The sequence below is a fragment of the Micromys minutus genome (assembly GCF_963924665.1).
Source record: "Micromys minutus genome assembly, chromosome: 3".
NCBI lineage: Eukaryota > Metazoa > Chordata > Mammalia > Rodentia > Muridae > Micromys > Micromys minutus.
The window spans coordinates 53,265,015-53,278,619 of record NC_137972.1 but is presented as its reverse complement, the minus strand read 5'-3'; the positions used below and the strand labels follow the sequence as shown (position 1 = coordinate 53,278,619).

The following is a 13,605-nucleotide window of genomic DNA, read 5'->3' as shown; positions in this document are numbered from 1 at the left end:
ACCATGGTCACCAAGCCAGCAGCCCTCTCTGTCTGCTACCCTTATGGTCTCAGCAACACTAAGATAATTCAACTGCTGAAACAAGGGCAGGCTTAGATTTCAAAACTAAAAGGTGAAAAGGTGAAAAGATTCCTTCTCTCTGAGTTTCATCGGCTATATACTTTCCTTAAACTTCCCAAGACTGTCAGGCTTATCTCCATCAAGGTTAGAATTTCAGACAATAGCAAAATATACACATTGTTTTCTCTTTTCATTTTGAGTTTGCAGTGGGGATAGAACTCGGCCTCAAACATGCTAAGCAAGTACTCTATCCCTCAAGTATAAAACAGCACCCTCATTTTCTTGTAAGAGATACAGCCTCACTATGTAGCACTCACAGGTCTGAAACTTAAAATCTTGTCTCAGCTTGAGGTCTGGGACACAGGCATGTACCACTGCACCACTATTGTCTGTTTAAAAGTACACATTCCAAGGTCTTCTCCTGAACTTGCCTGCAAGCCTAACAGAGGAAAAACTGCCATCCCTGTAATGGTCTAGACAGAAGGACATCAGCAGAAATACTAAATAAAACTAAGACCCAGTGAGAAAACAAACTATTTTTCTAAGGCCATAACAAAACCCAGCTTGAGATGGAGAGACTCAGCAGCCAAGGAGTAGGGCCGGAGCAGGGGAGAAGCCACTAGGTGCCTGAGCCCCATGCACCTGTCTCTCCGCAGTCCTCTTCTGCTCCAGGTCCTGCTTCCTTTTCTTTTTCAGTTCTTCAAACTGTTCTTTTGTTGGCAGTGACATCAAACCCAGTAACTTTTCCTGTAGGAGAGTAATAGACAATTTAAATTTAGGTGTTTTTTGGAAGACAGGGAGAAAAATTGGACATTAAGCCTTATACATTTAGGGCAAGCCACTCCAACCATTGACAGGAAAAACATACGTGCTAATTGGTAGTCACCTTTCAGACTGACCTGCCTTTTCCTTATGAGATGGTCGCACCACTTCTGAAGATGTCCCGAGGCCTGGGCTGTGTTCTGAGGCCATCCCCCCACATCTACCTAGACCCCAACAGTGCCTGGTGCCGCTTTTCTTAATTACCACCCCCAGATCTCTCCCTACTTCACTCTCTCTAGTATATCACGTTAGTAATTTGTTGCTATGTATTCACATTCTACCAAAGGAAATAAACTTTCCTAGAGAGAGGCTGGAGGCCTCAAAGTCATGAAAGTTCAAGAAATTGGCAGGACTCAAAATACTAATGAAAATTCTAAACCTTCTGGCCTTCCTAAGATGATATGAGTAAGAAACAGCTGCCACGAGAGAGGAGTCCCCTTACAACTACTTGTAACCAAGTTATCCAGGGACTCTAACAATGCAGAAGACATTAGAGGTCGAGAAATGCAACTCAGGTCTTGTCGCCTATGTTTAGTCTGCTGCTCTTGAACCAATGACCCAGAAAGAGTCCCTGATAAGAAAATATTATTTATCACTAATAGCAACATTAGAATCCATCAACTGCCAACTAAAATGAAATAGTTCGATAAAAAGTATCATTTGGAATGTAAGTAAATAAAATATCCAATAAATAAAAGAAGAAAGAATATCAGACAGAGCCACAGTGGCATCCCATGGCCAAAACAAGCACAGACCGATTCAGTAATCAGAATGAGACACAGAGCTACAGGAATGTTTGTGAGGGCTCATCTTTCTTGTTCACTTGAGTGTATTTAGAATAGAAACACACCTCTGGGTGTGTCCATAGGGTCTTCCAGAAAACTGTGAGGTGGGAAGACCCACTCTGGTGTGGCTGGGCCCAACCTAGGCTTCCGGACTGAATAAAAAGAAGAAAAGCAAGCTGAGCACCAGCATTCACCTCTCTCTGCTTCTTAACTGCAGATACAACATAACCAGCTGCCTCAAGCTCCTGCCACCATGACCCCATCAAGGCAGACTTCAAACTGACTCAAATAAAATCTTTACGTTTATCAAGTATTTTATCACAGCAATGAGAAAACTATACAATGAACTAACTATAAATATTGCATATAAAAATATAGAGAAAAAGAAATTAGAGAGAACACACCAGGATGAAGAGCAATTGTATTGGAGACAGAGGATTAAAAGCTATTTTAAGCACAAGACCTGTGGCTGTACAGATAGCTCAGGAGTGACAAGGAACTAAATTCCATTCCCAGTTCCCATATTAGGCAGCTCACAACATCTGTGACTCCAGATCCAGGAGAGTCAATGCCCTTTGTGGATTCTGGAGCACTTGAACTCACATGTGCTTCAACTCACATACACACAATCTAAATGAAAATCTAAAACAAAAAACACTAGACCCCCCCCCACACTCACATGCGCGCGTGTGCCCACACACACACACATATAAAGGTATGAAGTAGGAGGAGACTAGTTAGGAAGTAGGAGTCGTCAGGAATGGAAGGGGATGAGGAGGTAATAGGGGTGAATAAAGCTACAAGAATTGTTTAAAAAGTATCTTTACTTAGGGTTTAGCCTTTTTTTCCAAAAGTGGAATTCATAACTTTAAGAAATAAAAAGTGTATCAACAGAAAACAAGCCACACACTTGCATCACCCCAGCATGGCTTTACCTGCACAAATAGCGTAGCTGAGTATCTGATCATTCTCTGTAGCCGCAAAGTGTTTGGATGTGGTGAAGGGTCTTGGTTCAAGCCCAAGGTTAGGATCTTCTTACTATATTGGAACAAAGGCATCAGTGTAACTAACGGGTACTGCCAGCCTCAGAAACAGTGAAGTCTCTGGATCTACCAGGCTTTTGTACCATGAGGGTGTAGAACATAGAAGAAACTGAAGTAACGCTCGTAGCAAGGCCCATTCCTTTCCCTCTGGCTACTCTAACAGCACAGAAAAATGAAGAGGTTATATGGGAAAGCCTAGTTTCCCAGGTGATCACAGGGTACGGCAGCAAAAAACCCATATTTTCATGCCTTGCTATCACTGTCTTAAATGTTCAAGACTTCAGCCATGTAGAGAATCTGGGTTTCTATCAAAGATTCTCTTCTATGAAATGGAAGTGCTAATCCTGACCTGTCCCATGAGGATAGGCACATGTATGTATGTAGCAGCTAGCTCCTATTTCTTTATTACTAATGATCATTAGAATTCTTTTTCTTTGGTCCCTTGTGTTCTAGAGACAAAACTCAGATCCTCATATATGCTAGGAAAGTATTCTATCTCTGCCCTACATCCTACCCCTAAGCACTCCAAACCTTTACCCAGAGCTACAGAGCTATAGGAAACAACAAAGCAGCCCCCTTCCTCTTCCAATGCTCTCACTTTCACCCATGAGTAGATAAGCCCAAATCTACTCCCCATCACTGTTTCATCAAAACATCACCTCTTTCCCATTAGCCAGCAGAAGAAATGTGACCTAGCAAACTTTACCTTAAAGCGTCTATTAGCTCGTACACTTTCTGCACTTCCACTCGAAGGTCATTGGCATGCTCCAGACTGTAGGTCGTCTCTCCAGCACTAAGGAGAAATCATAAATGTTTGACCTAAGTTTCCTGGTCAAACTTGGTAGAAAAGTGTTTCAGGTTTCAGAGACAGGTGGTTAATTCTAAGGCATTTTTAGACACGAGGACAATGTAGTAATCAAGCAGTCATTTCATTGTGCAGACACCTCAGGAACACTGCCCGGGTCACTGAGAACCACTTCTTTTAGTTTTTAAGATTTATTTTACTATTTTTAGATATGTGTATGGGTGGGTACATATGCCTTTGGAAGCAAAAAGTGTGAGATCTCCTAGAGCTAGAGTTACAGGAGTTTGTGAGGCTATGAGCCAGCTGGCATAGGTGATGGAAACCTAACTCAGGAAGAAGCAGTCTTTAACATGTTTTTAACTGCTGAACCATATCTCCAGCCCACACACCAGCTCTTACAGAGCAAATGCAGCTGAGCTCGCTCTGACTCATTTTCCTGAGCAATCTCTCACTGTAGCTCATAGGATGTATAAAGTGACTTCATAAATGAGCCAATGAAACTATACAAGAGCTGGAAGTCACTGGCTTTTCACACTCAGCTACTGCTTAACTATGCAGTGGACAGGAATCCTGAGCTCCATCAACTACCCAACACCCTACCTCACACACAACTCACAATTGCCCCATACACACACATTCTCATTCTCTCTCTCTCTCTCTCTCTCTCTCTCTCTCTCTCTCTCTCTCTCTCTCTCTCTCTCTCTCACACACACACACACACACACCTGTCCCACTATGCCTCACACACAACTGCCCCATACTTTGACACACACACACACAAACTGTACTGTCTGCTTTTGTGTCAACTTGATAGAAACTGGAGTAATCACAGAGAAAGGAACCTCAGTTGAGGAAATGCCTCCATTTTCTCAACTAGTGATCAAGGGGGAAGTGCCCAGCCCACTGTGGGTGGTGCCATCCCTGGGCTGGTAGACCTGGGTTCTATATGAGAGCAAACTGAGCAAGCCAAGGAAAGCAAGCCAGTAAGTGACATCCCTCCATGGCCTCTGCATCAGCTCCTGCTTCCTGACCTGCTTGAGTTCCAGTCCTGACTTCCTTTGGTGATAAACAGCACTGTGGAAGTGTAAGCTGAATAAACCCTTTCCTCCCCAACTTGCTTCTTGGGTATGATGTTTGTGCAGGAGTAGAAACCCTGAGTAAGACACTGTCCCACAGTCTGATACACACACAAACTGTTCCACTCTGCCTCACATACACACAACTATCCCACACAATGCCCCCCTCCCCAACACACAACTGCTCTATACAGAAGAAAAGAACTTAATACTCCAAGACCAGCAAAGTGGGACTAACTGCCCAGGGTAGAGAAAGGATATCAGAAAAGACATGGCTTACTGAAGGACAGCATCCTCATCGTATAGCATTATAATTATTCATTTGCAAGCTTGTTCCCCAAGCTTACCAATGTGCCAAGTGCCATAATTATGGCTTTTCTTTTTCATATTCTTGGTGATCACCTTTTGTACCATGAGAACAGCTCTGGAGCTTTCTCAGCTCTAACCAGCTATAATCAGTCTCATCACCAACTAGCTACTCAACTCTTTATCGGAGGTAACTACAATTTAAGTTAAGCATTACCAAACTTACTGTGTATGAAACAATTCTGGCTTTAAAAATATTGGGAGTGTTCAATCATTAGGGAATTCAATACCATGGCTACATCATCTTTCAGCCACAAAATTTACAAAAACCAGATGACTAAAAGGCTTTGTTAGCCAGGTGGTGGTGCACACCTTTAATCCCAGGGAGACAGAGGCAAGCTGATCTCTGAGTTCAAGGCCTGCCTGTTCTACAGAGCAAGTTCCAGGTCAGTCGTGGCTATATAGAGAAACCCTGTCTTGAAGAAAAGAAGGGGGGGGGGGGCAAGGAAGCTTTGTCTAGTTTGGATTTTGTTTTTCTTTTTAAGTAAAACCTTGCTATGAACTCCTCAGTCCCAGGGATCCTGTCTCAGCCTCTTAAGTAGCTAGGAGGAAGGCTCAGTCCTAGTGTCTCATAGAAAATCACAAAAGGTATTTGAGGCCTGAAATCACTTTCACAGTCCCCATCTCATCAAGTTTATTCCTTGGAGTTAGCCTGTTCAGTTCTTGCTCCCTTGATATTGGTCCATGAGACAGGCATTGTCTCTGTTTGCTGCCTCAGTCACAGAACAGAAGGAGAACGGTGTGTGGCACAGAACTAATGATCACAGAGCATCTGCTGAGTCGATAAAGGAAGTGACTCAAAACTCAGAAAAACTAGTCTCTGGAGGAGCACTGGAAGTTAACCATTTGGAAATATGCTCAGGATGGGCTGTCCCCACTGGCTAGGGAATGTGGAGAGGTGACACTAGCCATGGATGCATGAGCCTGCACATATCATACATACATGTATCACACATACTCAGGAAATACATAATAGGCGGTGGCCACAAGTGTTAGCTAGGAGGTGAAGAAACAAAATTATAAAATGCCAGTAGGAAGAAATACCCACATAGTTCTTTAGAACATCATTTTCCAGTCTCTCAAAATGCAGAGTTTCCATAAAATCTAGCACAAGTTATACTCCTACATACTCACAATTATGAAAAGTGTACTATTCCTAGCCAAGCATGTTGGCATATGTCTGTAGTCCTAGTACTTGGAGGTGAAGACAGGAATGTTAGAAGTTCAAAGCCAGTTTCAACTACAGGGTGAGTTTGAGATCAGCCTGAACAACATGAGAACTTATCTCAAAAACAAAGAAAAATTAAAAAGTGTGTTATCCACAATAGTTAAAAGCAGGGAAGACCCACATAAACAATAATTGACAAATAAACAAAGTTCTTATTAAATCTATAACTTCCTAATGCAAGTTACAGATTTAAGGATAATAATGTGCTACATGGTACAACATGGGTGAATGTTGAAAACATTGATGTACATAAAGCATCCATACACAAAAGATAATATAATTCCATGATATCAAATGTCACATGCTGACAAATCCAGACAGATTGGTGATGGCTAGTAAGATGGCAAATTGCTTAGAGGTCTGAGTTACTTGCCAGAGTGATGAAAATGTTTAGAATTAGGATGGTAGTGACAACTGAACAACCTTGTAAGGAAACAAACTATCATAAACATCACGGAACTATTCATTAAAAATATATGAACCACATCTTAATTTTAGAAAAGAAACTCAAGACAGGCTACATCAGTTCAGTGGCTCTGTGTGCCTACCTGTGCTCAAAAGGAAATGCTCGTTGTAATCCCGACATTATAATACATTGTTAAGAGGCACTGTGGTAAGCTGGGGCTGCCCTCCCTCATCTGTTTCCAAGTACTCCACTGAGCAGTGGCACTTCTGGTCAGAGGCCCTTGCCAATCCACTAAATCAGAATGGACCTAACACCTGAACCTGGTCAGTGTCTTTACAAATGTGACAGTAACATGTGTCCATTGATGTACAAATGAGAAAAGTCAGAGTTAGGATTCTATTTTCTTGGCACAGCATGTGCTAAGCATTCTTAGCACCAAAAAGGGGGTCAAAAAGCAGAAGATACTGATCTCCATTGAACTGGCTTCACCAGCCAGACCATATTCACCAGGGATTCAGAAAAAACAGAGGAGTGGCTTACTTTAACGAAGCTGCCATCCTGATGTACTCAGGAGCTTTCTGGTCAACTTTCTCCATACAAAGTCGAAGTTTCTAAGAACAAAAGAGAAGAGATGAGTGCTGCACTGGAGACAGATACCGTGACCTAGAAGCCATACTACATCAGAGACACTTTAAAAACACTGAGGTTTTTTGTTTTGTTTTGCTTTTTACTTCCTTATGTTTAGTTCCCTTATGGATTGGCCTATTTTCTAAGCATAAAATCTTGTAGGAAGGAAAGAACACAGGGTCAATCTTTTGACCAGATGTTTTTAAGAGACAGCCTTTCAGAGTACAATGTGTCTAGACAGGGAAGAGGAATCAGACATTGTGCTCTCTGCCAGGTGATGCCAGCCAAGGCTCTCTTCAAATAGGTAAGTATACATAATGGCTAGTTACAGCAAAGAGATCCAGGTCACAAACACATGCAGGATGGAGGATAGCTACCGTTGCAGCTCAGAACTGGTTTGACACCACCTCTGGCATTGTTTATATGGTGGAACAGAAGCAGCCATCATGACCTGCAGATGTATGGTGGTTGGCCACTCAGTGCTCACTGAGAAAACACATTCTTCCTTGATTAAGGGTTGTGCTCAAGTAGCTTCCTCTGCCCAGACTGATCCTGCATTCCCAGTATCCTTCACTTCCCCACTTTTCTCCCAGACTAGCTCCCCTCAGCCCACAGTGACACATTACCTGGTCAATAGGAGCCTGAACTAGCCTCACTCCAGGTTTTTTTTTTTTTTTTTTTTTTTTTTTTTTTTTTTTTGTGTTCCCCTTTTGGTTATTTTTATTTGTTTTAGACAGGGCCTTACTATGTAGCCCTGGCTAGCCTGGAAGTTGGTATGTGAACCAGGCTGTCAAACTCAGAGATTTACCTACCTCTGCCTCCTAAATGCTGAGATTACAGGGAATAACACCACACCCAACCCAGATGTTCTCTGCATACTTTATTTCTTCTTGCATGCCAACTAATTTTAGAAATGTACTGGAAATAGAATCTACAGCAAGAGACCACATCCTCTTCCCTTATTTTCAGTGTGCCTCCACTGGGATCACTGTAGAATGAAGACTAAGACATGTGAGACTCAGAAGAGACTCTCAGCTAATAGGCAAAAAGCAAACAAGCCCTGAAAATACATACAAGCTCAAACTGATAAAGACTGAAACTCCCAAGTGAGTTTCCCAGAACCCATGGTTTGCTACACCTTCAGCTTCCATCCTCTCCACAGAACCTGGCCATGCACAGGACAACTGCCCTTCCCACTTGTCTTGGGCCTCCTTCAAGTCAGTAAGGGAAGGTAGGAAAGTAAGTTTGTTTCTACACACCCAGGGCCCTAATTGGGAAATCATACCATGGCCCTTGGGTGGAAAATGGTTCAAGGGAACACCTTCCCAGAGCATTCTCTAGAATCTACAGACAGGCATACAGCAAACAGCCGAATCTGCCTGGCACGTGTCACCTCGTAGAGCTTCACGATGTCAGGCGTGTGCTCCTTCTCGTCCATCTGCTGCTCTCTCTTGAGCAGCTTGTCCTTGCAGTGTGTGCAGCAGCGGATTCGGTCATCATCCTTCTCGTCCAGGACTGAGCTGACACTGCTCATGCTACTGATGCTGCCCCGGCGGGAGCCATGAACACTGTTAGGTGACTGGCTGGGGCTGGTGTGGGAGCTCAGGGAGTCCTTGCTGGCACTGGTGAGCTTATCTACAAACCACAACAGACAGGCAGCAGTGACCCCTCAGCAGCCACTTATCCCACACTTGCAACTGTACCACTCAGACCACAGACATGACTTGGGAGATAGGAAGAGCAGGATTCACCACTAGACAAGAAGAACCTACTCTGGTGAGACTCTGGTGGGGAAAAAATGCTATTGCCAAGCGATCACATACATCTAAACAGCTTGTGGTAACCTGTCTTTGGGCTCAGAAGTCTGATCTTAACCTGGCCATCCCATACCTATACCACACTTCATTTCTCCAAACAGTGCACATTCTCTGTACACTTTCCTTCACAGCCCTACAAGTCCTAACATCTAGCTCTCACTCTCCATTCTCTAGGATCCCTGGCTCCTACAAGCAAAGATCTGCCCTTCATATCATCTCCTGTTACCCATTTGGAGCACACTCCTTTTCTCCTGTTCAATACCTATATGTACAGAGCTGCCCTGGAATCTGCAGCTGTCGAGTAGAAACTGTGTCTTACATTCATAGCCCTAACATAGCCATCAAGACCACCTGACAGACTCTGCCCAGGTAATAAGCCCAAGAGCAGAAAGGGAACTGAACGGAGGTAGGTCTCAAGGAGAAAGGAAAGTATCAAGGTTAAGTAAGCAAACACAAGAACTAGGCAGAGAAAAAGTGACTTTGCCCCCATCTTGTCCACAGGCCTCAGAGCCAGTTGTATACAAATAATAGAACTCTTTGGTGTTGCTAATCTGTGCAGATTCCTGAGCATGCTAGGCAGGTACTTTTACTGAACTGCACCATAGCCTTCCATCAGCCATGTGTAAGCAGCGGATCCACAAAGTACTGGAGTATCTCATCCCCTTGCACTTTACAGCCTTGTTCTTTCAGGTCTCACCTGTGTCCTGCACTCTTCCCCTGACCTACTGAGTGCCAGGATTCTTTGATGTTCTTTACTGTCTAGAACACCACCCTGCCCCACCTCTTTTACAACCACTCTCTTTAAAGGCACTTCACCTCTTGCAGAGCCTATGCATCCATGCTTCCTTTCACTGGAGCCTCCGTGGTACTTAGTACTGTCCAAGACACCGAGGTTTTAAGGAGAGGAACAAGCACTCTACTCATTTTCCAAAACTTCCAAAAACCTCACCTGCACATCTAGGCAAAGGTGACAAAGAGCTGCAATTATGTGTGAGTCTCTATCTCCCCTGCTAGATCCTGAGCTCCTTGGGGAAGCACAATGCCTTATAGACCAGAGAAGATCAAATAACACTTGTAAGCCAATCTCGATTCCACCTGTTTTTGTATAGCTCTTAAACTATGTCTGCTTTTTACTCTTTTTAACTTTGGCTTTGAGTCAGGGTTATCTCACTCTGTAGTCCAAGCTCAAACTTAATGATAGTTCTTCAGCCTCAGCCTCATACGTGCTGAGGTTACAGGCAGGAGCCCTAACCCTGGCTTGTTTTACATTTGCTTGTTTGGTTTTACTTTAAGACCAAGCTTTACTATGTAACCTAGACTAATGTTAACCATGCTGGGACCTTCTGATTCTGCCTCCCAAGTGTGCACCCATTCAGATGGTTTTTAAGAAGTTGCTCCTTTTTTTTTAACTAAAAAGAAGAATGGGAAGAGACCATGTGTGCCTAAGATCTTTTAATTAAAAAAAAAAATGAAAACAAAAACAAAAACAAACAAAAAACAAAAAAACTCAGGGCCAGATGGTGGTGGTACACATCCTCAATCCCAACACTTGGGAAGCAGAGACAGGTGATTACATGAGATCACGGCCAGCCTAGTCTACAGACTGAGTTTCAGGGCAATCAGGGAGACAGAGAAGTCTTGTCTCAAAGAATAGTGACAAACAAACAATAGTCTCAGGGCTGGAGAGATCATCAGTTAAGAGTGCTGGCTGCTCTCGCAGAGGACTCAGGTTCAAATCCCAGCACCCACATGGTAGCTCACAACCACCTGTAACTCGTTCCAGGAGTTCCAACATGCTTTTCTGGGAAAAAAAAGCTCACCAGCCTGTTTCAGGCTGCTATAGCCTTTGGCTCTAGCATAGTGTTTAGGCTTTACTGAGCTTAATGAACTCAGTAAGTAGATGGAAAAAGATGCTGTGGTCCATTAACTTTACACGTGGTCCCAAGGTATAAGCACACTCACTAGTCTCAAAAGATACCAGGGCCCAAAGCCCACAGCCACATCACCTACTTGCCAAAGGCAGACCAATGAGCTCCATACACTTCTTGCACATGATAGACCCACAGAGGCGGCAGTGGTGACGGCGGTTCCGGATGCTGAACTTATTCCCACAGTCTGGACAGAAAGGAACATCCTGGTCATTGACCCAAGGCACCACGGACTTTTCTATTGCTTTGGAAGAACAAACAAAAAAAGCAGTTCAGCATTCTGAAGTTGCTTTCAGGGAGAAAGCCAAAAAGAAATGATTGTGAGCAAAAGTCTGAACTTACCTCTAATCTTTGAAGTTTCAGTATTTGTTCTGTCAAATGCAGTAAGCTAAACAGGAAAACACAATGCCAAATGGAGTTTATTTTGTCACTCACATTCAGTAGGAAATGTATGTTCAAACTTCTTAAGGCTCACTGGTCAACCCCAACCCTAGTTATGCAAACAATTTAATTAGGGACACGTTAGCTTTGTATCCAGAAGGAATCCCCATACCTACACCCACTTCCCAGTCTCTTGTCATTTACCAGTTTCACCAATGAGCAGGTGGTCATGGTGGGTATGAGAGCTACTGAAAGTAATGGTGAACTCCTGACTTTCCACTCTTCCTAGGAAATTAGACCTACCAGATATTACTTTCCACACAGCCCACATAAAGAATGTTCCTCGTCTGGGACTTAATTGGTGGCAGAGTGCTTGATGGGGCACCACAAAAGTGAAAAAGAAGACTATACCTACAAACGCCCCACAATTCAGATATACAGCAAGTATATCTAGGGTCAGAGTGCAAGCCAATCATGGTCCTGCTGGAAATATACTCTAGCACTACAGATAAGAAAGGTACCCTAGATGCCCCGACTCATACTCAGGGCTGGACACTGCTTTTGTGCCATTATCAAATGGCATTGCACACTGTGCCCACTGAGTGACTACCTGGGACAACTCCAGAAGTTTTACCACAGCAAGTGGGAGTGGGCATAAAAGGGGAGTTGGGCACTTAGCAAGTATTTCAGCATAAGCCATTCACTTCAGCAAGGCCAGCTAGGCTAGCTGTCCTCAGTGTCCTCTGCAGCTCTCTTAGATTCAGATACTCACATAACACATATGTACTTACAAAATAAAACATTTACCTTTTCCAACCTGATTATTAACTTATTGACTTCAACAACATAGTGGTCAATTCTTGCAGCACGATGTTTTTTGAAGTCAGAAAGGTGGCTTCTCATAGCACCTAAAGAGGGAGAGAAGGTAAGTGATAAGTTAACGATTCTGCTGGAGCCTCTCTAGATCCTCAACGAATTGTAAAAGCAGTTAAAAAAAATAAGGACTTTATTTTAATAACTTGAAGGCAGATAAAAGGAATTTCATTACTATGTTAACCTTGGTTCTTGGAGACCCAAAGTACAACATGAGGCTTCAAAGCATAGCAGGTAAATTCTTATTAGAGTTTGAGCTCAAATTTTAATTCTGCTACATATGATGTTACTTTAAACAAGTTACTTGATTACTCTTGTGACTTAACACAATGTAGCTTTTTATCAAGATAAAAAAAAATCTCTTTTCAGAAACAGAGGGTAGGGGTGAGATGGTGGCAACTCATATTTGGTCCCCTGAAGTAGGAAGCAGAGGCAAGCAGATATGAGTTTTATGGCAGCCTGATCTACAGAATGAGTTCCAGGACAGCCAGGGCTACACAGGGAAATCTTGAGAAACCAAAATAATCAATAATAGTAATAATGATAACAATAAACCCTTCTTAAAATGGGGGTTGTGAGGGACCAGTAAATGGTAACCTATGCCTTTAGTACAGTTAAATGAATACTCTCCTCAGTTCAGCATTTAAGACTAGCAGAAATGTTCCCCATACAAATGGAACCAGGTAGTACCTGACCTCAGTGTACCCAAAACATCTGGGGGTGCAAAGCCAGATAGATGTGGAATGTCTTAATGAAGGGAAGTAAAACATACACATTTTGGAGCAAGGACACTTCATTCCCACCCGCCTGGCAATTTCAAGAGTGCAATATATCTTCTCTATGGTCACCGTGCTGTACCATGGCTGTACTCCACTTGTCTAGAGCCTCTATGGACCATCTGCATACTGTACTCACTCATCCATGTCTCTTTCCTAATCATACAATTAGTCTAGAAGTCTTAGGAATAATTATAAATAATAACTTCTAAAGTTTCCATTTGACCGTCCCCAATTTTTTTTCTATTGTTTAATTGAGCAGGTTAACCAGAAAACCACTCTAACAATTAGGGCTGTGGCAATTAGAAAATGAGCCAAAGTACTAAAATTCACTTGTCTAAAATTTCTCCTTTACACTTCTAATGAGCTTTCCTATTTGATTCATAATTGCTGATATGCATCTGTAGTAGGAGTAGATCTCTGATTCCTGGCCAGAGTAACTCCATTTTGCAGTAAGCCACTGTGTGTCTGACTGCAGCAAACCAGGCCATCCTTCCCATGGCTAGACACTATGGACGTGGTACACATAAGCATGGTACACCATCAGTTTTTATGTGTCTTATGTTGTCTGAACCCTCAGCCACCACTACTGCTTCAACCCTAGAAAGTGCT

The 13,605-nt window shown here is 43.0% G+C and overlaps 1 protein-coding gene across 1 annotated transcript in view; it reads right to left on the bottom strand.

Annotated features, from left to right (window-relative positions):
* RBSN (rabenosyn, RAB effector) overlaps positions 1-13,605 on the bottom strand; it is a 28,318-nt gene that overhangs the window by 3,529 nt on the left and 11,184 nt on the right. Inside the window, exons 4-11 of the mRNA XM_080914943.1 lie at positions 12,152-12,252; positions 11,306-11,351; positions 11,046-11,207; positions 8,612-8,853; positions 7,132-7,202; positions 3,417-3,503; positions 2,603-2,705; positions 703-807 (exon numbers count right to left, since the gene is read on the bottom strand). Of these exons, the coding sequence (XP_080771069.1) occupies positions 703-807; positions 2,603-2,705; positions 3,417-3,503; positions 7,132-7,202; positions 8,612-8,853; positions 11,046-11,207; positions 11,306-11,351; positions 12,152-12,252 (917 nt within the window). The remainder of the gene's footprint in view (positions 1-702; positions 808-2,602; positions 2,706-3,416; positions 3,504-7,131; positions 7,203-8,611; positions 8,854-11,045; positions 11,208-11,305; positions 11,352-12,151; positions 12,253-13,605) is intronic.